This window comes from Oncorhynchus mykiss, chromosome 9 (genome assembly GCF_057628025.1).
Source record: "Oncorhynchus mykiss isolate SJ-2025 chromosome 9, ASM5762802v1, whole genome shotgun sequence".
NCBI classification, from domain to species: Eukaryota; Metazoa; Chordata; class Actinopteri; order Salmoniformes; family Salmonidae; genus Oncorhynchus; species Oncorhynchus mykiss.
This window is the reverse complement of record NC_143030.1, coordinates 80,312,448-80,337,787: the sequence shown is the minus strand read 5'-3', so window position 1 is coordinate 80,337,787 and position 25,340 is coordinate 80,312,448. Positions and strand designations below refer to the sequence as shown.

Here is a 25,340-nt window from a genome sequence, read left to right as displayed (position 1 = left end):
TGAGCCAGGAAGAAGCCACTGCTCCAAAATCGCCATAAAAAGCCAGACTACGGTTTGCAACTGCACATGGGGACAAAGATCATACTTTTTGGAGAAATGTCCTCTGGTCTGATGAAACAAAAATAGAACTGTTTGGCCATAATGACCATCATTATGTTTGGAGGAAAAAGGGGGAGGCTTGCAAGCTGGAGAACACCATCCCAACCATGAAGCACGGGGGTGGCAACATCATGTTTTGGGGGTTCTTTGCTGCAGGAGGGACCGGTGCATTTCACAAAATAGATGGCATCATGAGGCAGGGCAATTATGTGGATATATTGAAGCAACATCTCAACACATCAGTCAGGAAGTTAAAGCTTGGTCGCAAATGTGTCTTCCAAATGAACAATGATCCCAAGCACACTTCCAAAGTTGTGGCAAGGCCTGCTGTGCTGTGAGGGTTAATTATAGAACAGATCGTGATCAGGGCGAGAGCGCGAGAGAGAGAGAGAGAGAGAGACAGAGAGAGAGAGAGAGACAGCGAGAGAGAGAGAGACAGAGAGAGAGAGAGACAGCGAGAGAGACACAGAGAGAGAGAGAGAGAGAGACAGAAAGAGAGAGACAGACAGAGAGACAGACAGAGAGAGAGAGAGACAGACAGAGAGAGAGACAGACAGACAGAGAGAGAGAAACAAAGAGAGACAGAGAGAGACAGAGAGAGACAGAGAGAGAGAGAGAGAGAGAGAGAGAGAGAGAGAGACCAGGACGCTAAGGAGCTGTTTACTGTGTGGTGCTTTGTCTCTGCCTGCTGTCCAACAGGAGTACTGTAGTTTAGAGAGAAATAGTTCCCTCTGTTATAGAAACAACACGGCCCTAGCCAGCCGGCTACAGCAATACATGACTTTTCTTATTCCTTGCTGGGTGCAGGGAAGCGGGGCCGCCGAAACAGTGTTGGCTCCTTGGACAGCACAATGGAAGTAAGTCTGGTATAGACGGGGAGGGGGGGGGGGGCGGACGGATGGCTCTCATATCCCCCTTCCCCAAACTATAGTCTACTTCATTAAATGGCATGACGCTTCTGGATGTTTCTCAATACCCTGCATGGCACTATTCATTACTGGTTGATATCGTTGTGGATTGAAATGACCAAACGTGCATGTGAGTGCCTCGTGGCACTAAAATAGAATTCCAATAACCAGTGTTGGGGGGCAGCTACTCTGAAAATGTAGTGTACCAATCTACCAATTACTTCACACTGGAAGAAGTAAATCCTCCTTTAACAATTTACTTAACTAAAGTTAATATCTACATTTGAAATGTTAGAGACCACAAAATTCAGGAACAGATGACTCTATAATCAGATGTTAACCGGATGTGTAATGTGGCCTATTAAACACAACAATTATGTTTCAAGTCAGAATTAGGCAGATCTAATGCAGAGAATGAAAGGAATTCTTGCCTACTTCACCCATACTTAATTTTACTGTCGCAAAAACAGTAGTTTGTAGTTCCAGTATTTAGATACACCGCTACATGGTAAAACAGTAGTGTGTAGTTCCAGTAGTTAGCTACACCGCTACATGGTAAAACAGTAGTGTAGTTCCAGTAGTTAGCTACATGGTAAAACAGTAGTGTGTAGTTCCAGTAGTTAGCTACACCGCTACATGGTAAAACAGTAGTGTAGTTCCAGTAGTTAGCTACATGGTAAAACAGTAGTGTGTAGTTCCAGTAGTTAGCTACACCGCTACATGGTAAAACAGTAGTGTGTAGTTCCAGTAGTTAGCTACACCGCTATATGGTAAAACAGTAGTGAGTAGTTCCAGTAGTTAGCTACACCGCTACATGGTAAAACAGTAGTGTGTAGCTCTATTAGTTAGCTACACCGCTACATGGCTAATCCCTGCCTTGATTTGAATTTAGTTCAACTACCACCAAGCTACTGCAAAATGGAGTTAAATTACAAGTTTAACTATTTGTTGTTCACTACTCCCCAACACTGTAAACTCATTGATGTAAAGTTGTCTGTTTCTATGTTTCCTAACAGGCTGTGCATGGAGCATGTTATGATAATTGCATGTGGATTTTGTTATTTAACAGCCGTAGTCAGTGTCTGTATGTGTGTTCTATCCACATAATGATCAAGTACAAACAGTACTTTACTGACTCTCCTATCTTCTCTCTCCTCGTCTCTTCTCTCCTCTTCTTCCTCTTCTCTGTATCATCTCTCATCTCCTCTCCTCTCCTCTCCTCTCCTCTCTCTCTCCCCCCCTCCGTTTCCTCCTCTCCACTCTCCCTTTCCCCTCTGTCTCCTCTCTCTTCCTCCCTCCTCCCCTCTGTCTCTTCCTCTTTTCTCTCCCTCTTCCCCTCTGTCTCCTCTCTCTTCCTCCCTCATCCTCTCTGTCTCCTCCTCTCCTTTCTCCCCCGTCCCCTCTGGCTCTTCTCTCCTCTCCTCCTCCCTCTGTCTCCTCTCCCCTCTGTCTCCTCCTCTCCCCTCTGTCTCCTCCTCTCCTCTCTCCCCCTTCCCCTCTGGATCCTCTTTCCTCTCTCCTCCTCCCTCTGCCTCTCTCCTCCTCCCTCTTCCACTCCTCTGTTTTCAGGGTTCCATCATTAGCAGTCCCAGGCCTCATCAGCGCCCCCACATGGCTGGAGGTGTAATGCCACCCGGCAGCTATGACATCCAAGATTACCGGCCTCACCGCCCCATCCTGAGCCCCGGAATGGGGGTGGGGGGTGGGCCGGGGCTAAATCACAATACCGCTACTGGGACGACGGCACTGGGTCCCAGCAGCGGAGACCGAGGGGGGACGGGAGCCCTGGGGAGCGGGTCTGGAGGGGGAGGGGGCAGTGGAGGCTCCTTCCTGGGTTCCCTGTTCGGGAGCAAGCGCGCCAGCACCAAGCCCCCTGGTCCTCTCCCCCCTCTCCTCCCACCTGGGCTGCCACACTACCCTGCACCTGTCCCCCCGCCCACCACTGGCGGCCCGCCCCCACACTCCCCCTCCTCCCTCACCCACTCCGACACAGGAGGACCCTCCAAAATACAGGCCCTGCACGCCCAATATTGCTACAACAGTACCGCAGGGCAGCAGCCTCCTCCGCCCTACCACCACCACCACCGCTACCACGCCCAGGCAGGGCCCGCTCCCAGCCAGCCCTCCTCCACCGTCCAGGGGGCCCCTGGGCCTCATATCCTCCACAGGGGCCCCATGGTAGGGGTCCCCAAGAGGCCGGACCCCGGTCCCGCTCCCTCCCACCCACAGCTCCAACAGCTGTCCCAGGTTCAGCTGGCCCAGCTGCAGCAGCATGGTGTACAGTGTGTACAGGGCCCCGGTCCTGTTCCCTCCCAGGGTCACGGAGGGTGCTATACCAACATGGGGGTTACTATGGGGGTAGGCTGCCCCACTCCACCCCTTTCACCTCACCCCCCCCGCTCGCCGGGGCCCGCACCCCTTACCCTCTACCACACATACTCCACACACGGTCGGGGAAGAGGAGGAGGAGGCGCCAAGCTCCCTCTTACTCTCTCACACTCGCAACCCCACCCTCACGCCCACACCCACGCCCCTCATCGTACCGCTCTTACCCACAACCACAGCCCCCATCCCGGCCTGTCCCTCAGCCCCCACCCCGGCCTGTCCCTCAGCCCCCATCCCGCTCAACACCCCAAGCACCAGACTCACTTCATCTTCGCTGCCCCGCCGCCCCAGACCCCCGTCGCCCGGCACATCCCCCAGGCCGCCGCCCACGGCCAATACCACCCTCAATACCCCCCGCTCTCCTCCATACCACCTCCCCCTTCGCACTCCCCTTTACCCCCCCCTTCCTCCCCCAATACCCCACTTACCCCTATCTCCCCTTACGCCCACCCCCTCCAGCACCAGGGAGGGCAGCAGGGGTCTGGCGGGGGCAACAGCAGCACGGGGTCGGGCAGCACCACCAGCTCCAAGTCCAAGCCTATCAACCGCATCAGCACGGTGGTGTGAGTGTCAGGAGACGCAACAACCCTCCCAGACACCAGGGGGCACCGCTCGTCAGACTGAGGTCGACAGACCAGAACAACTACAGGTTTAAGAGTGGCCACGCCCAGATCATCCAATATGGCCGCCGGCGCTCTGGGAGAGGCAGGAGGCGGTACTTGCTCAGGCTGTGTTACTTCCACCTCCGGTTCCCTCACAGATTCACATTCAGGTAGAGAGGAAGACATGAATGTCAGCTGCAGGATAATAAACTTCTTAACTGTTAGACCGAGAGGAAATTCCCCCTCTTTGGGCCGTCACAGGCAGGGCTACATCATCACGAGACCATGAGCCTCATGTCTTCTACACTGACACCCTGAAGAGGGAGAGGATGACTAGTCAGCTGTTAGAAGAGAGAGGAAGACACTGACACACAGAAACTCCACAGACCGATCTGCATGAAGATATTCACATACGGTACCGAGGTTGATGAGGATGTGATGCTTCTGTGTCTCTGTGGGGGCCATGTTCTGCATGACTTTATCAATGACCTCATGTTGCCAGAGGAGGAGAATTATGATGACAAAGGGTGCCAAACCTGTTGAACCAGGAAGTGGACTGGAAATGGATTGGTGAATCAGGAAGTGACATGGCCAGTGTCTGCCTTCTTACATCTTAAAATCTCCATGTTGTTGTTGTTGTGTAATAAAACAGACATGTGTACTTTCAGTCTGGTTTCATAGACTAGACGTAATAAAGTGAACGTATATATCCGGGACACTCAAATTAGTATGATACGTTATGTTTGGTATGGTTACATAAGACAGGAAGTTACTTAAAAGACATGAACGAAATAAGGGTAATTGGTCAGGTGGATGGGTGGGCGTAGATAGATGTAGATATAACACAAACGTGTAGCAACACCAAGGTTGCGTGTTTGAATCTTATCACGGACAACTTAGCTACTTTTCAACTACTTAGCATGTTAGCTAACCATAACCCTAACCTTAAACATTTTAGCTAACCCTAACCTTAACCATTTTAGCTAACCCTAACCCTTAACCTTAAACATTTTAGCTAACCCTGACCTTAACCATTTTAGCTAACCCTAACCTTAACCATTTTAGCTAACCCTAACCTTAACCATTTTAGCTAACCCTAACCCTTAACCTTAAACATTTTAGCAAACCCTAACCTTAACCATTTTGGCTAACCCTAACCTTAACCATTTTAGCTAACCCTAACCCTTAACCTTAACCATTCTATCTAACCTTAACCTTAAACATTTTAGCTAACCCTAACCTTAACCATTCTAGCTAACCCTAACCCTTAACCTTAACCATTCTAGCTAACCCTAACCTTAACCATTTAGCTAACCCTAACCCTTAACCTTAACCATTCTAGCTAACCCTAACCTTAAACATTTTAGCTAACCCTGACCTTAACCATTTTAGCTAACCCTAACCCTTAACCTTAACCATTCTAGCTAACCCTAACCTTAAACATTTTAGCTAACCCTAACCCTTAACCTTAAACATTCTAGCTAACCCTAACCTTAACCATTCTATCTAACCCTAACCTTAACCTTAACCTTAATACACAAACATATGACAAAATTACGCATTTCTATGTTTTGTAGTAAAAAAAAAATCATCGGTGTGCATCGTGTGATTTTTTAACCAATTAGGAGTTGGCATTGCCTACTAATACATTGTTAACTAATTGGTTGATGATGTCATTAGAAACACTTTTCTTCCTCTTTTGACTACAAAACATAGAAACATGCCATTATTATATAGGTTGATGTTGGGTTGGTGCTGGAGGGGTCCTTTTAACCCTTAGCTTAGCTAGCTAACGTTAGCCACCTAGCTAATTATTACATAGGTTGATGTTGGGTTGGTGCTGGAGGGGTCCTTTTAACCCTTAGCTTAGCTAGCTAACGTTAGCCACCTAGCTAATTATTACATAGGTTGATGTTGGGTTGGTGCTGGAGGGGTCCTTTTAACCCTTAGCTTAGCTAGCTAACGTTAGCCACCTAGCTAATTATTACATAGGTTGATGTTGGGTTGGTGCTGGAGGGGTCCCTTTAACCCTTAGCCTAGCTAACGTTAGCCACCTAGCTAATTATTACATAGGTTGATGTTGGGGTGGTTCTGGAGAGGTCCCATTAGCCACCTAGCTAGCCACAACTAATAGGAATTTGTAACATATCATACTTTTAGTAAATTCTTTACATATTGTACATTTACAAATCCACAACATATTGTACGTTTTTTGCTTATTCACAAACTATCATGCAAATTGTAATTTGTAACATATCATACTGACGGACATCCACAAATGAATAAATACCATATGAAACGTAATATATCATACTAAATGGAGTGTCTCGGATTTTACGGACACAATAATACGAAATACTCTTGAGACCAGGTTGGTACTCACACTGGTTGAGATCAAGATCACAGGTCAAGTCGAATGCAGGTGAATTTTAAACAACTAATGTTTTGTTATATGTATACACACACACATATATACATATATATAATAGAGCATGTGAAACACTAGCATCATTCCAGGTATGTACCGATGTAAACCTTTGATGGACAGATTGTTTTGCCTTCTGTCCCCGCTGTGTTGTCGAGCCAGCAAGGCCAGAGTCACGTCTACAGTTCCAGCATCATGCCATTAGGCCGGGGTTAAATCCGATCGCGCTTTGCCGGCAATGTTCTTGCCGTTCGCTAAGACTGCATTAACAGCAAACCGCATATGTCGGCTCAATCGGAAATCGGACCTACCTTTTAAAAAGGGCCCTTTTTAGCAACCTTTAAATGGAACTTAGCCACCTTTAAATGGCGACGGGGATTCAATCCTGGCCTAAGTCCACTGATTAGTAGCTGGAGTGTCACGTCATAAACCTTCCCCAATGAGTGTCACTTCATAAAACCTCCCCAATGACTCGGGACATGACAAAAGATGAAATGACCAGTAGAACTATCAAATATTTGTGAAGTATTTTCTTTGAATATTACTTTCGTACTGTGGAATAAGCCAACCAATCTGAATTAATATATCTTGGGGCTTTTCCTCCCCCCCCCCCCCCCCCCCACATAACAGTTTTAATAAATTGTATTGGCAGTTTGTGAATATCTACTATCCACGATCGTTAGACTTTAATGTAAATGACTATATATTCTTACATACATTTGATTGTACTTAAAACATGTGCAGTGCAATTTTGTCCTTGGCTATCTGAATATTACGTTTCCACACTGACAATTAGCAATTGACATGGAATAACACATAAGTAGCAGTTTATGTATAGACTGTAGTTTTCACACACACACACAAAAAAACAAAAAACCAAACAATGCAATTAAGTCAGAATATGTGTATAAAGTATATTACTGTAAAACACTGTCAAAACAATCATTGTTCATGCATCAGCTCCCTCAATACTTTCACTAATTATATTAAAAAACTATTGTTAGTCGATGAAAATGTAACATTTTACACTTTATTTTGTTTAATTTCCACTAATTGCTGATTGATTACTATATATTTTTTTACAATGTAACCAAGAAAAACTGCAAATCTAGAAAATGTTTTCCTTCTCAATACATATTGGTATTTTAACTAACACTTTCTGTTTACTGTATAAAACAGGCTGCTTATAAATATCTATTTTTTGGAGCAAAACAAATATAATCAAACATTATGTCCACAGGTCCTCCTCCTCTTAGAAGAACCTCTTAGACAGAGATCGTACTTGAGAAGAAACAGGGTCCTCCTCTTAGAAGAACCTCTTAGACAGAGATCGTACTTGAGAAAAAACAAGTTATCCTCTTAGACAGAGATCGTACTTGAGAAAAAACAAGTTCTCCTCTTAGACAGAGATCGTACTTGAGAAGAAACGGGTCCTCCTCTTAGAAGAACCTCTTAGACAGAGATCGTATTTGAGAAGAAACAGGTCCTCCTCTTAGAAGAACCTCTTAGACAGAGATCGTACTTGAGAAAAAACAAACCTCCTCTTAGAAGAACCTCTTAGACAGAGATCGTACTTGAGAAGAAACAGGGTCCTCCTCTTAGAAGAACCTTTTAGACAGAGATCGTACTTGAGAAGAACAAGTTCCCCTCTTAGACAGTCAGATCGTACTTGAGAAGGTTTTCGTGGTTGATGACAGAATTGTTAGGATTATCTAGATTAGATTCCTACTGATGCTACTATTGCTATTGTTGGTGTGCGTGTAACAGCTACTGCTAATACCGTTAACTATTGTTTTGTGCTAGTGTTTATTTTTTATTTTTATGTTGTATTGTGTATTAAGATGCGATTTGTTTATTTGGTTGGTCAGGTAACCAATGGAACTTTTGGGCCATGTTCAGTTGCCAAACGTTATTGAATGTCGCAGATAGAAATGCCATTCATAGAGCCGCCATGATGCCTTATTCCACATACACTATCAGAGAGGCATTTGTCTGTTCTACATAGCATTATTTATATCTGAACGTTCCAAAACGTTGCATACTGTTGTCTGAACGCGCCCTGTATTTGATGTCAGTGTACAGTTACTCACTAGCCAGAGGCACTAATACCCGCTTGCTAAGTAACCTACAGTAGGTGATCGTATTAAATAACTGGACTAACACACACACACACACACACACACACACACACACACACACACACACACACACACACACACACATACACACACACACACACACACACACACACACACACACACACACACACACACAGCATCTCCTTAGTGTGGAGGTGTTGCTTAGGTCATACATTTTGTAGTTTTGCACACAGGCCATCCGTTAGTGCCTCTCGTCCAATCCCACTGCAGTCCCGCCCCTCTTCCTGAATCCCTGCATCCCATTGGTTCCACTCTGCACCCCACTGGTCTCACTCTGCACCCCCACCCTGGACCCTCGCCTTTCCCTTCCCCAGACCGTCTCCCGCACCAGTACCCTCTCCCGCTTTCTGATTGGCTGGCCCAGGGCTGACTGAGACTCTGTTCTATATCACAGCCTTTCATCTGAGACTGCTCTGCCCCCCCCTGCTGCACTTCAATGCATCCTGGCATTACACCCTCTGTACAACCAGATGCTGTCATGCTCTGCGGGGAGGCTTATGTAAGATATAGGGCAGAGAGAGGGATAGAGGGATGGAGACTAGAGATCAAGAGACCATGGGATCTAGGTTTTAAGTGGTCATTGTATTGATGTCTCTCGCTCTCTCTCTGAACCGAAATGAAACGTCTTCTCTATATGATATTGTGATTGCTGCATGTCTCACTGAATGGAGCTGTTTTACAAACATAATATCTATTAATAATAAAAATACATGTACTCCGAAATGGACTGTAATTACTACGTGTCTGTAACTACACAGGAAATGGACTGTAATTACTAGGTGTCTGTAACTACACAGGAAATGGACTGTAATTACTAGGTGTCTGTAACTTACACAGGAAATGGACTGTAATTACTAGGTGTCTGTAACTACACAGGAAATGGACTGTAATTACTAGGTGTTTGTAACTACACAGGAAATGGACAAATAGACATGTAATGTTGTGTATATCTCGAGGGAGGAGAGGAGAGGGGAGGAGGATTGTAAAAGTCAACCGGAGAAGTCATTGTTTTAAAAATATTTATGTATTTTTGCTGTATATACATACAGTATGAATTTTGGTTTCAAATGAAAATGGATATATATATATATTAAAAAAAAGTGAATATTTATTGCTCTTATAATATAAAACCTGTTCTTGCTGTTGGAAAAATATAATGTTTGTGTTTTAATTTGTAACATCTGTAAAGAAACCATGGTATGTACATGATAGGTGTGGAAAAGAGGACCAACCATGGTACGTATATAATATGTGTGGACCCAATGGTTACCGCTTTTCATATGATCCTGTGACTGATATATTAACAGACCAACTGATGAGGGTTATGTGTCTGTGACTGATATTAACAGACCAAGTGATGGGGGTTATGTGTCTGTGACTGATATTAACAGACCAAGTGATGGGAGTTATGTGTCTGTGACTGATATTAACAGACCAAGTGATGGGAGTTATGTGTCTGTGACTGATATTAACAGACCAAGTGATGGGAGTTATGTATCTGTGACTGATATTAACAGACCAAGTGATGGGAGTTATGTGTCTGTGACTGATATTAACAGACCAAGTGATGGGAGTTATGTGTCTGTGACTGATATTAACAGACCAAGTGATGGGAGTTATGTATCTGTGACTGATATTAACAGACCAAGTGATGGGAGTTATGTGTCTGTGACTGATATTAACAGACCAAGTGATGGGAGTTATGTATCTGTGACTGATATTAACAGACCAAGTGATGGGGGTTATGTGTCTATGACTGATATTAACAGACCAAGTGATGGGAGTTATGTGTCTGTGACTGATATTAACAGACCAAGTGATGGGAGTTATGTGTCTGTGACTGATATTAACAGACCAAGTGATGGAGGGTTATGTGTCTATGACTGATATTAACAGACCAAGTGATGGGAGTTATGTGTCTGTGACTGATAACAGACCAAGTGATTTATTATTATTTTTATTTCACCTTTATTTAACCAGGTAGGCAAGTTGAGAACAAGTTCTCATTTACAATTGCGACCTGGCCAAGATAAAGCAAAGCAGTTCGACACATACAACCACACAGAGTTACACATGAAGTAAAACAAACATACAGTCAATAATACAGTATAAACAAGTCTATATACGATGTGAGCAAATGAGGTGAGATAAGGGAGGTGAAGGCAAAAAAGGCCATGGTGGCAAAGTAAATACAATACAGCAAGTAAAACACTGGAATGGTAGATTTGCAGTGGAAGAATGTGCAAAGTAGAGATAGAAATAAATGGGGTGCAAAGGAGCAAAATAAATAAATAAATAAAATAAATACAGTAGGGAAAGAGGTAGTTGTTTGGGCTAAATTATAGGTGGGCTATGTACAGGTGCAGTAATCTGTGAGCTGCTCTGACAGTTGGTGCTTAAAGCTAGTGAGGGAGATAAGTGTTTCCAGTTTCAGAGATTTTTGTAGTTCGCTCCAGTCATTGGCAGCAGAGAACTGGAAGGAGAGGCGGCCAAAGAAATAATTGGTTTTGGGGGTGACCAGAGAGATATACCTGCTGGCGCGCGTGCTACAGGTGGGTGATGCTATGGTGACCAGTGAGCTGAGATAAGGGGGGACTTTACCTAGCAGGGTCTTGTAGATGACATGGAGCCAGTGGGTTTGGCGACGAGTATGAAGCGAGGGCCAGCCAACGAGAGCGTACAGGTCTCAATGGTGGGTAGTATATGGGGCTTTGGTGACAAAACGGATTGCACTGTGATAGACTGCATCCAATTTGTTGAGTAGGGTATTGGAGGCTATTTTGTAAATGACATTGCCGAAGTCGAGGATTGGTAGGATGGTCAGTTTTACAAGGGTATGTTTGGCAGCATGAGTGAAGGATGCTTTGTTGCGAAATAGGAAGCCATTTCTAGATTTAACTTTGGATTGGAGACGTTTGATGTGGGTCTGGAAGGAGAGTTTACAGTCTAACCAGACACCTAGGTATTTGTAGATGTTCACGTATTCTAAGTCAGAGCCGTCCAGAGTAGTAATGTTGGACAGGCAGGCAGGTGCAGGCAGCGATCGGTTGAAGAGCATGCATTTAGTTTTACTTGTATTTAAGAGCAATTGGAGGCCACGGAAGGAGAGTTGTATGGCATTGAAGCTTGCCTGGAGGTTTGTTAACACAGTGTCCAAAGAAGGGCCAGAAGTATACAGAATGGTGTCGTCTGCGTAGAGGTGCATCAGAGACTCACCAGCAGCAAGAGCGACCTCATTGATGTATATAGAGAAGAGAGTCGACCCAAGAAATGATGAGGGTTATGTATCTGTGACTGATATTGACAGACCAAGTGATAGGGGTTATGTGTCTGTGACTGATATTAACCAATATCTTTGTCATTGTCCTTGTTTTCTATGGGGAGTAACGACACGGGGCGATAAGACGACATCTCCATGGAATCTCTATCTTTTTTCAAGATCAGTGCTATTGTAGCCTCATACAGTGTTTGCGGGAGTTCGGCATTTTCTTTGGCTTGTTTAAACATTCGCAACATAAGTGGAGATAGACTGGCGCAGTACTTCTTATAGAATTCTATTACATATCCATCGGGCCCAGGGGCCTTGCTGTTTGGAAATTGTGCTATCGCTGTGTTAATGTCCTCTAAAGTTATCCCTGCATCGAGTGCAGAAGCTGCCCCCCTGTCTAGTTTAGGAAGTTCACATTCAGCGAGAAAGCGTTCCATAGTGTGTGGATCAGTAGCATCGCATTTTGATTGGTATAGCTCTGAGTAAAACTGCGTGCAAAGCATTTATTAATATCCTGCGGATCTGTTACTATTTTACCCTTCTTGTCTTTTATTTTGTGAATAGCTCTAGATGCGTGTACATGCCTTAGCTGTCTTGCTAATAATTTATGTGGTTTGTCACCCAGTTCAAAATAACTTTGTTGCATTCTAGCAAGTAAAGAGCCCACCCGTTTCGAAAGGATGGTATTGTATTCATATTTTAACTTTGTGATCTTCTCAAGGACTGTATACGAGGAATATGTCCTAAAAAAGTTATCCTGTTCCCCTACCTCTCTTTCAATTTCTCTCAGCCTAGTATTGGCACGTTTCTTCCTCTCTGATGTATAAGAAATCATGTAACCTCTAATCACAGCCTTTAGAGATTCCCAAAGGGTGGAGTCGTCAACATCCCCCATGTCGTTAGTTCCGAGGAAAAAGGCAATCTGCTCCTTCAAATACTGACAAAAAGCCTCATCTTTCAGCAGGTATGCGTCTAAGCGCCACGGTCGCCGACCTGTCGACATATTGTCGAGTTTCAGCACCATGGACACAGGAGAGTGGTCCGTAATTAGAATAGGGTGATAGGTAACCGACTCAGCCGCTGAGATTAGTTTGGAGTCCAACAAAAAATAGTAGCTTGGCCTGAGCGGAGCGTTTAATATGAGTTTCTTGAAGAAGCACTATGTCAGCACCCAGTGATATAAGATGAGAAAAAACCTTAGCTCGTTTCACCACATGCCCCAAGCCATTACAGTTCCAGCCGACTATCTTTATTCCACCTGGTCTACTCTGTGCTCTGTCACTATGTGGCATTTCTTATTTTAGAGCAAGTTGTTGCTGTCATACAAAACTCAGAAGAAAAACGTCCCGCCTTGCGGGAGCTTGTCATGCCACCTGTACTAATAATAAACGTGAACATAAAACACATACCCCATCCCCCCTCCCGTCCCTTTACTGAGTGACTTCCCCAAACAAAGCACTCCTTGGCTAACACACCAACCTTAGGGTGTCTAGACATACAGCTTGAACTAACTCGTCGTCTATAGATGCTCCGCATATACGCTAATATTAAATAACACTTAACACTTAACTCTCACGTTAGGGGGTGAGTGGCGCTAAAACATGATGTGCCAAACAATGCTATATTAGCCACAACATCTCACCAATCATAAGTCCCAAATTCTGATCTTCTAATTGAAAAGACATAGTCCGGAAATCCAAACACATTCCTGGCCTGTATTTGGTCATTTAGCCGGCTGACTCAGCCGTTCTGTATTCTCAGCCAGGGAGCTTGCTTGTCAAGAACAGATCGGCCTCTTTTGGGTTGTCAAACGTACGTGTTGATCCTTCGACTGTCACCTTAAACAGGGCTGGAAAGAGGAATCCGTATCGGATGTTGGCCACCCTGCATTTGTTGCGTACCTCATCAAACTCTTTCCGTTGGTTCCTCACCTCCAAGGTAAGATCTGGGTAGAAAGCCACCCTGGCTCCGTTGAAGTTTAGGGGGAACTTTTGACTAGCCAGCTTGAGGATGAGATCCCTGGTCTGGGGATAGTGCAGCCATACAATGAATGGCCTTGGTGGCCCGCCCTTGGCCGGCTTCGTTGCCTGAGATCTGTGTGCGCGGTCGATCCGGATGGCCGTTTTGAAGTGTTCACTCCCCAGCAGGGCCGGTATCAGCTCCGAGACAAATTCAGTGGGTTTCCCTCTCTCAGTGTCCTCCTGGATGCCACATATTCGGATGTTCTGGCGTCTTGAATGCGACTCGAGCATTTCCAGGGTTTTGTTGTCATTTTTGAACGTTGCGCACTGTTTCTCTTATGTCCTGTTGCCTGGACTCGTGATCGACTGTCGTCTTGCTCAACCTCATGCACCCTTCTCTGAGTTGCCTTCACAGTTTCGGCCAAAAGTCACCCTACTCTTTGAGATATCAGCAAAACCTTGCGTCCACCTTCTTGCTTAGTGAGTTTATGGCAGCCAGTATGTCACTTTGCGTAGGCTCTGTGGGGGAACTCTTGGAAGCTAGCCTCTTCAGCTAACTCCTCGTGGGTTGGCGACGTTGAAATTGGTTCCTTGTCTATCTCAGTCAAATTATCTTGTTTATCTTTGATTTATCTTTAATCCATTTTCTGGTGCCTTTTCCCTCTGTCATATTTGTTTAAAGTTATAGGTCGTGAGAGGTTAAGATAAAAACTAATTTGTTTCGAAATGGAGCGTGCTACTCCATAGCACGCTCTCTAGCGCCCCCCCGGTGACTGATATTAACAGACCAACTGATGGGGGTTATGTGTCTGTGACTGATATTAACAGACCAAGTGATGGAGGGTTATGTGTCTGTGACTGATATTAACAGACCAAGTGATGGAGGGTTATGTGTCTGTGACTGATATTAACAGACCAAGTGATGGGGGTTATGTGTCTGTGACTGATATTAACAGACCAAGTAATGGGGGTTATGTATCTGTGACTGATATATTAACAGACCAACTGATGGGGGTTATGTATCTGTGACTGATATATTAACAGACCAACTGATGGGGGTTATGTATCTGTGACTGATATATTAACAGATATATTAACAGCTCCAACTGATGGAGGATTATGTATCTGTTACCTGTCTCGTGAGGCGATTTGTAAAATGCATTTCTAGAATCCTCGGTGACTTTACGTGGACTAGTAGAACAATATAATGTATTTAAATCCTGACTGGTTCTCTTTCCTTTCTACCAAATCAAGCGTCAGCCTCTTCATTGTGACATTGGGATTGACATTAAAGTCTCAGTACACGGTTACAACTACTGTATAATGTTAATATAACGGATGGTCAGTCCTTAGCGTCCGTAGCTCTGTCTATGAATTCGGAGAGTGGTTATATTTTCTCTGAGGCCCGTCCCACATCGTTTAACCAACAAAACAAAAGAGACTGGGTCACCACTTCGTTATTGTTTTTAATGGAGGATTCTAGTTTAAAAAGACACAATAAACCCACCCCATAAAAACAACAAGCATATCTTCAGAACAACAACAAAGCTGCGTGTGTGTCGTGCTGCACATCATATACTTTTAAACTATTCGTATTCATCAAACGTTGTTACGGAAACGGAGGTTTTGATCAACAAACCAATCACCAGGTACGTACTCATTGTCTTAAAAGGAAAGCTATAGTTGCACTGAGCAGACACCGATGTGGACAGAGATGTTCACAGGAAACATTGAGGGCTTCAATCTGATCTGCTTTGTCAATATTAGAGGCGGTCGGATTGAATCCTGCCCTGACGGATAAATTGATTGAATTTATTTGACAAATTGTAAAACACACATGTATATATATATATATATATATATATATATATAAGGTCGCTCCAGCCTGTTACGCGCCTCCACAGAGAATTTAAGAAAATCATCAACACAATAAAGCTTAGGAGTATTTCCATTGGAGTCCTTGTGGTCCTAACGACTGCTGCAGCTCCCACCGCAGCCACCCTGGCAGCTCCTACAACCCCATCCCCTGTCCTAACGACTGCTGCAGCTCCCACCGAAGCCACCCTGGCAGCTCCTACAACCCCATCCCCTGTCCTAACGACTACTGCAGCTCCCACCCCTGTGTGCAAGCAGGTGAATGACTAATGAAACGTCTTTTAAGTTTTTTCTCTCTCGCTCACACACACACACACACACGCACACACACACACACACACACAGACACGCACACACACACACGCACGCACGCACGCACGCACACACACACACACACACACACACACACACACACACACACAAAATAAATGCAACAAAAAGATTCTGGTGAATAGAATACATTCTTACTTCTGTACGGTTCCATTTTTTTTCCAAAAACGGTGTAGGTACTTTGCTACAGCAAACAACCCTTCTCCTATTAGCTGTTTGAGAGCAGTCAACTGGAATAGACCAGGGACTGCAGTCAGCATCCCAAATGGCACCCTGTTCCCTTCATAGTGCACTACTTTAGACCCTATTCCCTTTATAGTGCACGACTTTAGAGCCTTCCCTCTATAGTGCACTACTTTAGACCCTATTCCCTATATAGTGCACTACTTTAGACCCTATTCCCTTTATAGTGCACTGCTTTAGACCCTATTCCCTTTATAGTGCACTACTATTGACCCTATTCCCTTTATAGTGCACTACTTTAGACCCTATTCCCTTTATAGTGCACAGACTTCAATTCAACGTCTATTCCACGTTGGTTCAACAACATTTCATTGAAATGACGTGGAAACAATGTTGATTCAACAAGTGTGTGCTTTCTCTGTGCCATTATTTCAGTCAGGTTGTGCTTTTCTTTTGTCTCTCTCTCTCTCTTTTCTCTTGCTCTCTCTCTCACTCTTTCACTCTCTCTCTCTCTTGCTCTCTCACTCTTTCTCTCTCTCTATTGCTCTCTCTCTCACTCTTTCTCTCTCTCTCACTGTCTTGTTCTCTCTCTCTCTCACTCTTTCTCTCACTCTCTTGCACTCTCTCTCACTTTCGCTTTCTTGCTCTCCATCTCTCTCTTGCCTCTCTATTGAGCACATATCTTTCTCTCTCTCTGTTTTTCTCTCTCCATCCCTCTTTAGCTTTCTCTCTCTTTCTCTGTGTCTTACTGACCCTTAATACAGAATACTCATTATTCTGCGTGTCTGGGCTACCTCCCCTTTGTCTCTCTTTCTCTGTGTCTTACTGACCCTTAATACAGAATACTTATTACACCCAATCCCCAAAGACCCAAAGCTTGTAACTCACTCCACTGTAGAATTCTCCTCTCCTCATCTCCTCTCCTCCTCTCGCTCGTTTCCTCATCTCCCCATCTCTTCCTCTCGCTCGTCTCCTCATCTCCTCCTCTTGCTAGTCTCCTTCTCATCTCCCCCTCTCTTCCTCTCGCTCATCTCCTCCTCTCGCTCATCTCCTCCTCTCCTCCTCTCCTCCTCTTTCTCATCTCCTCATCTCATCCTCTCCTCATCTCCTCTCACTCATCTCCTCCTCTCCTTTTCTCGCTCATCTTCTCATCTCCTCCTCTCGCTCATCTCCTCCTCTCCTTTCCTCCTCTCGCTCATCTCCTCCTCTCCTCCTCTCCTCTCTCCTCCTCTCCTCCTCTCGCTCATCTCCTCCTCTCCTCCTCATCTCCTGATCTCCTCCTCTCGCTCATCTCCTCCTCATCTCCTCCTCATTTCCTCTCTCCATTGGTTCCCTCTCCTAATAAAACAATATCATTTCACACCGTTTTCTCTGTACATACATCAGTAAAATGGGTTTCTGGGATTCATTTAAAAACAAAACTGAATTAAAACAGAAAGCTTTGCACTTTACACTTTCTATAAGCTGAATAAACAGTGTTTATTCCATACTATCTCCAGGAAGACTTAAAGTCTCCTATAAAAATCACGATAGTCATCTTCATATCTCTCCATCTCTAGTAATGAATTAACTTCCTGTGGATGAATCACATGTTGACCTACAGTATGTTTACAATGCGTACATGATTTACAGTGTAAATCCCTTTCTCTTCCCGCTCAGTCTTCTTTCGTCCTCTTTAAACAATGTTATTTCTCATTCAATTCTACCATTTAGCTGCCGATGCTGTTCCTCTCTCTGTCCATATTATGTATGTTGTCCTGCATCTCCTCTTGGGTTGGATTTATTTACATCCTTCTCCCTCTCCTCTCTTCTCCCATCCCTCCATCACACCGTAGTAACAGAGCTGGGGGTTGTAGACCTTCTCCTCTCCTCTCCTCTCCTCTCCTCTCCTCTCCTCTCCTCTCCTCTCCTCTCCTCTCCTCTCCTCTCCTCTCCTCTCCTCTCCTCTCCTCTTCTCCTCCCATCCCTCCATCACACCGTAGTAACAGAGAGAAGAGAATTATACACCTTCTTTCCATCCGGTGACCTGGATCCATGAGCGAGTAGTTCCTGGATGGTGACCCAGTTATCCAGGATCCTCTTGTTCCTCTTCTTCATGAACTTCTTCTGGCTGAGGGCCAGGATACTGGGACTACCACCTGTCTCCCCCTGCAGGCCTGGAGGTCCTCCTGTAGCCTTCCCGTCCACAGGTCCCTCCTGTAGGTCTCTGTCTCCCTTCAGGTAGTCCAGCCGGCTCTGCATCATGAACTCACGGCGCTGCCGGTGCTCCCTGGCCCTCAGCAGCTGTTGTTTACGCTCCTCCTTCGACCAATAACGTCCCTGCTTCATCTCGCTGACCGCGTCGTCGTCCGTCGTCATGCCGCTGCGCTCTTCTCTGATCTTAATGGCCCGGGCTTTAAGGAGGCGGTCCCTCACTGGTCGCTTGGCAACGTAGCGCGTCCCGTCGCTACGGATCTTCACCTTACGGATAAGATAAGATAATGCTCACAATTCCCAAATATATAATTTAATTGCACCATGTAAGACATATAGAATCAACAACTATCAATAAATAATGACAGGTAACACTTTACTTGACACCCAGCGGTGTCAGCTGACATAACTTGTTATAACTTGTCATAATAGCTGACATAACTTGTCATAATAGCTGACATAACCTGTCATAATAGCAGACATAACTTGTCATAATAGCTGACATAACTTGTCATAATAGCTGACATAACTTGTCATAATAGCTGACATAACCTGTCATAATAGCAGACATAACTTGTCATAATAGCAGACATAACTTGTCATAACCTGTCATAATAGCTGACATAACCTGACATAATCTGTCATAATAGCTGACATAACTTGTCATAATAGCTGACATAACTTGTCATAACCATGTCATAATGTGATCATAACACTGTCATGACCCATATGTGGACACCTGTTGTGACATAGTGTGTTATTTGATGGTTGGTTATGACACCTACATAAGAGTGTCAAATCCCCCAAAATCCTACCACACGAGGCAAAACATTCCAGTAAAGTGATTCGGGGTGGTCATAATGCTGTATGACTGTGACATAATGCTGTGACTGTGTCATAATGCTGCCTGACTGTGTCACAATGCTGTATGACTGTGACATAATGCTGTATGACTGACATAATGCTGTATGACTGTGTCATAATGCTGCATGATTGTGACATAATGCTGCATGACTGTGACATAATGCTGTGTGACTGTGACATAATGCTGTGTGACTGTGACATAATGCTGTGTGACTGTGACATAATGCTGTGTGACTGTGACATAATGCTGTGTGACTGTGTCATAATGCTGTATGACTGTGTCATAATGCTGTATGACTGTGACATAATGCTGTATGACTGTGTCATAATGCTATATGACTGTGACATAATGCTGTATGACTGTGTCATAATGCTGCATGACTGTGACATAATGCTGTATGACTGTGAAATAATGCTGTATGTCTGTGACATAATGCTGTATGACTGTGACATAATGCTGTGACTGTGACATAATGCTGTGACTGTGTCATAATGCTGCATGACTGTGTCATAATGCTGTATGACTGTGACATAATGCTGTATGACTGACATAATGCTGTATGACTGTGTCATAATGCTGCATGACTGTGACATAATGCTGCATGACTGTGACATAATGCAGTATGACTGTGACATAATGCTGCATGACTGTGACATAATGCTGTATGACTGTGTCATAATGCTGTGTTACTGTGTCATAATGCTGTATGACTGTGTCATAATGCTGTATGACTGTGTCATAATGCTGTGTGACTGTGTCATAATGCTGTGTGACTGTGTCATAATGCTGTGTGACTGTGTCATAATGCTGTGTGACTGTGTCATAATGCTGTGTGACTGTGTCATAATGCTGTGTGACTGTGTCATAATGCTGTATGACTGTGTCATAATGCTGTGTGACTGTGACATAATGCTGTGTGACTGTGACATAATGCTGTATGACTGTGTCATAATGCTGTGTGACTGTGTCATAATGCTGTGTGACTGTGTCATAATGCTGTGTGACTGTGTCATAATGCTGTATGACTGTGTCATAATGCTGTATGACTGTGTCATAATGCTGTATGACTGTGTCATAATGCTGTATGACTGTGTCATAATGCTGTGTGACTGTGTCATAATGCTGTGTGACTGTATCATAATGCTGTGTGACTGTGTCATAATGCTGTATGACTGTGCCATAATGCTGTGTGACTGTGTCATAATGCTGTATGACTGTGACTGTGTCATAATGCTGTGTGACTGTGACATAATGCTGTATGACTGTGTCATAATGCTGTATGACTGTGACATAATGCTGTGTGACTGTGTCATAATGCTGTATGACTGTGACATAATGCTGTATGACTGTGACATAATGCTGTGTGACTGTGACATAATGCTGTATGACTGTGACATAATGCTGTGTGACTGTGACATAATGCTGTATGACTGTGACATAATGCTGTATGACTGTGACATAATGCTGTGTGACTGTGACATAATGCTGTATGACTGTGACATAATGCTGTGTGACTGTGCTATATATATATATAAAGTGATTGTGGATGGTCATAATGCTGTATGACTGTGACATAATGCTGTGTGACTGTGCTATATATATAAAGTGATTGTGGATGGTCATAATGCTGTATGACTGTGACATAATGCTGTGTGACTGTGCTATATATATATAGTGATTCGGGATGGTCATAATGCTTGCATTTTGTGCTATATATATATAAAGTGATTCGGGATGGTCATAATGCTTGTATTTTGTGCTATATATATAAAGTGATTCGGGATGGTCATAATGCTTGTATTTTGTGCCAGGTATTTAAAATATGATGGGGGGGAAACATGACTGTAAACATAATTCCTGACAACAACAACAACAACAACAACATGCAAAGGACTTCAGAAACAAACTTTAAATCGAAAGGAAACCTTTTGGCTGGGAAAAATACATTTGAATAAATGTGGGTTTTGACAATCTTATGCGGGTATCTTTTTAACTAGCCATAAAATAGCGCAATACATGTCACAACAGGTGTAAATATACAGGTCATGATGGTCTTATGACCAGGTTATGACAGCCGTTATGACATGGTTAAGACCATGTCATAACGTATTATAAAACTGGGTGTCAAGTAAAGTGTTACCAATAATAAAATATAAAATATCAAAAAATATAAAACCTGCAGTACCTTCCACTCCATGTGAGGTGAAGCCGGGCCCGGCTGCAGAGGGAGGTGTAGGGGGAGGCCGGTGTGGCTGTCCTGGGCCTCGGTGCTGTCTGCTGGGGCACCACTAACACTCCTGGGACTGGCCTGACCACTGCTGCCCGCTGCAGCCCCTCTCTCGCCTAGACCCATCCCCGGGACCACGGCTCGGTCTACAGAGTCCAGGGAGTCGATCCGGACCTCCGGGTCGCTCGACGGCAGCTGCATGCAGCTCTGGTAGGGTTTCGGTGCCGGAGGCTTGTTGCCTTGGCGACGCCGGGTGAAGTATGGGCTGGACTCTGCGGTTGGACCCCCTGACCTGTCGTGGTGTGTGGGGTTAGCTCTGGGGGACTTCCGTGGGGGTGTTGTGGTTGTTCCGCCATCAGCTATGCCCCTCTGCGATGATGACCCCACCCCGACAACGTTATCCCCCCGGGTCAGAGACCAGAATTTTGGATGGACGGGGCTTGTGCTGGCGTTGGTCATTTGGATCTGGTACTTCCTGCATGAAAGAAAGAAAGAAAGAAAGAAAGAAAGAAATAAAGAAAGAAAGAAAGAAAGAAAGAAAGAAAGAAAGAAAGAAAGAAAGAAAGAAAGAAAGAATACTCTCTCATAGGGAGATTTTCTTTGCAAAAATAGAGGTATTCCTAAGAAAACAATGACGTTTTAACAAGCCTACTGATTTACAGGACATTACACAGCAAAAGACAGACAAGACTTCTACAGCGTATACAGAATCAATACAGTATCTACACAGTATCAATACAGAATCTATAGATTATCTATACAGAATCATTAGATGATCTATACAGTATCATTAGATGATCTATACAGTATCATTAGATGATCTATACAGTATCATTAGATGATCTATACAGTATCATTAGATGATCTATACAGTATCATTCGATTATCTATACAGTATCATTAGATGATCTATACAGTATCATTAGATGAGCTATACAGTATATATACAGTATCTATAGATGAACTATACAGTATCTATAGATGATCTATACAGTATATATACAGTATCAATAGATGATCTATACAGAATCTATACAGTATATATAGATTATCTATACAGTATCTATAGATTATCTACACAGTATATATGCAGCATCTATAGAGTATCTATAGATTATCTACACAGTATATATACGGTATCTATCCAGTATTTATAGATTATCTATACAGCATCTATAGAGTATCTATTCAGCATCTATAGAGTATCTATAGATTATCTACACAGTATATATGCAGCATCTATAGATTATCTACACCGCATATATACGGTATCTATACAGTATTTATAGATTATCTATATAGTAAATATAGAGTATCTATACAGCATCTACTGGGTATCTATACAGTATTTATAGATTATCTATATATTATATATACAGTATCTATAGATTATCTACACCGCATATATACGGTATCTATACAGTATTTATAGATTATCTATATAGTAAATATAGAGTATCTATACAGTATTTATAGATTATCTATACAATATCTATACAGTATATATACATTATCTACACAGTATATATAAAGTATATATAGAGTATATACACTGTATCTATAGAGTATCTACACAGTATCAGTACAGTGTCTATAGATTATCTACACAGCATATATATACAGTAAATATTCTTTATCTATAGAGTATCTATACAGTATCTACATAGTATCTATACAGTATATATACAGTATCTATACAATATCTACACAGTAGCTTTACAGTATCTCACAAGACATTACCTGTAGCTGTTGGGAGAGAAGGAACCATTCAGACTACCATGTCCTCCTTTCTCCCATCCCCGCCGAGACCCGACCTTGTCGGCCCCGTCTCGGCTGTGTCTGTTGGGAGTGTCCCCTCCTCTACCCTCTTCCTGGATGGACAAAGACAGAGGGAGTAACTCGGTGCTGACCAGAGGGGTGGTCCTGCAGCTCTCTCCCCCTGTGTTGTAGGCGCTGGTGCTGTCTTTGTCCTGGTCTGGGTCTGGGTCGGATCTCTCCCGCTCAGGGAGCTCATTGATGTCCGATAGCTTGCGGTGGAGCTCGTTGGCGGGCTCTGGGTCTGTGTCGTGGTCGGGTGCGGGTTCAGAACCAGTGGGTAGGGCTCCACGGCCAACAACGTCCTCCTCCAGAAGCCACGCCTTCATGCATCGTTCTCTCAGCTGTTGCATCTTCTGCACTCTCAGGATGTTGCGGCACTTAAACTCTAGATGACGTAGTTCCTCCTCTAACAACGCCATCTCGTGTTGCGTCATGCTCTCGTTGCAGTTTACATCGACTTTTGGGTCACTCCCCCCTTCACCCTCACACATCTCACCCTCCTCCTCCTCCTCCTCAGTCCCTGATCTTCCTCCCTGGCTTCTCTCAGCAAGCTTCCTGTTCCTTTCAAACTGACACCGGATCTCTAGTAGCTCCCTGTACCTCTCGCACTCTTCCTCAGTCAGACCCGGCATCATCATCATCATCATCAGTGGGTCGGGTACGTACCCCCCCAACCCCAACCCCAACCCTGTCCCCAAACCCCCTCCCAGTCCCTTTCCTCCATACAGCCCCACCCTTGGCTGGGAGTCATTACTGAGGTGGATCTCTTGGAGGTGGGGCGAGGGGGACGAGGGTGTATTCCCAGGCCTGAACTTCCTCATGCTGCCTGGGGTGTTGGTTGTGTTGGTGTTTGGGGCGCTGGTCTGGTCCTGGTCCTCTCCCAGCAGGTCATGTTCAGAGGACTCAGCATTGTGGGTGCTTTCGTCTGTACGGCCCACGCCACTGTCCAGCTCCTGACTGTTACTGGGGAGATGACCAGTATCATAAACAGTATCTATACAGTATCTACAGAATTTACAGTATCTTCACAGTATCTACACAGTATTTGTACAGTAGCTACACGCTGTTACTGAGGAGAAGAGAAGAAGCAGTAAGCAAATAGCCTGGAGAGACAGCTTGATGTACACCCCCTGGACAGGACGCTAGTCTGACACAGAGGAGAGAAGCAGTTTTAGGGCTATAGCAGCTAAGCTAGCTGCTGATGGGCCCCTGAGGGGCCGCCAGTAGTTGCCAGTCGGCCGCAAACTTTGCCGACGGCAGGCTGCTAGTGGGTCATTAGACGCTCGCTAGCTGGGTTAAGGTTAGGGTCTAGTGGGCTACTACATGTGGTCTAGTCTGTTCTCTGCCAAGGTTGGCTAGAATGAGTAGACTATACTGAGTGGAGTTGAAAAAGTACTCGCACTTAAAACCATGTACAAAAAAAAAAAATACATCTATACAATATTTTTCTATATTTAATTGCACTGTACTTGACTAGTGACCACAGAACACCACAGGTGCAAAAGAAATGTGCAAACATAGAGGTAAGGTTTCGACTGTATTTCGTCACCAGTCACATACTAAATACCCCCCCCCCATCTAATGTTAATTGGGATCTAACATGGCCGCCGTAGAATGTTGGAGTGTCATGTAAACGCATCACAATGCAGAAACGTTGCAGTTCCGACTCTGTAAATACATGGCTGTGACGCTGTACCAACCTGAGAGTAGTCAGACTAAGGATGTGGGTGGGGTTGTGTGGCCCCTCTCTGTAGAGGCTGGGCAGGTGGCAGGTGTGGAGGGCCTCAACATTCATGCTGAGAGGTATCTCCATATCCACCTCCTCTGGGTTCCCCTGGTGCTCGTTCTGGGTGAAGGAATGGTTGGTTGAGGTATTTATTTTATTTAGTTTTTCAAGGACACCAGCGTTGTGGTTGAAGTGCGTTTGTTTCAAAAGATGGCAAATGGCCAAAGTTGAGTAATGTCATTGATTGTTGAAGGAGACGAGGGACGAAAGAACATGGGATGAAAATGAGAAAAGTTCATAATACAACGAAGGTCAT

At 44.3% G+C, this 25,340-nt stretch overlaps 2 protein-coding genes across 2 annotated transcripts in view; one reads left to right on the top strand and one right to left on the bottom strand.

Moving 5' to 3' along the window:
* Positions 1-4,655, top strand: part of LOC110531288 (IQ motif and SEC7 domain-containing protein 1) — a 120,781-nt gene extending 116,126 nt beyond the window's left edge. Inside the window, exons 13-14 of the mRNA XM_036989041.2 lie at positions 907-956; positions 2,577-4,655. Of these exons, the coding sequence (XP_036844936.2) occupies positions 907-956; positions 2,577-3,959 (1,433 nt within the window). The 3' untranslated portion in view covers positions 3,960-4,655. The remainder of the gene's footprint in view (positions 1-906; positions 957-2,576) is intronic.
* A 12,687-nt stretch (positions 4,656-17,342) lies between these two features.
* The window catches only part of LOC110532851 (PDZ domain-containing protein 4-like), a 59,164-nt gene continuing 51,166 nt past the window's right edge, over positions 17,343-25,340 (bottom strand). Inside the window, exons 8-11 of the mRNA XM_036989040.2 lie at positions 24,999-25,144; positions 23,221-24,261; positions 21,439-21,955; positions 17,343-18,655 (exon numbers count right to left, since the gene is read on the bottom strand). Coding sequence (XP_036844935.2) covers positions 18,167-18,655; positions 21,439-21,955; positions 23,221-24,261; positions 24,999-25,144 — 2,193 coding nt within the window. The 3' untranslated portion in view covers positions 17,343-18,166. The remainder of the gene's footprint in view (positions 18,656-21,438; positions 21,956-23,220; positions 24,262-24,998; positions 25,145-25,340) is intronic.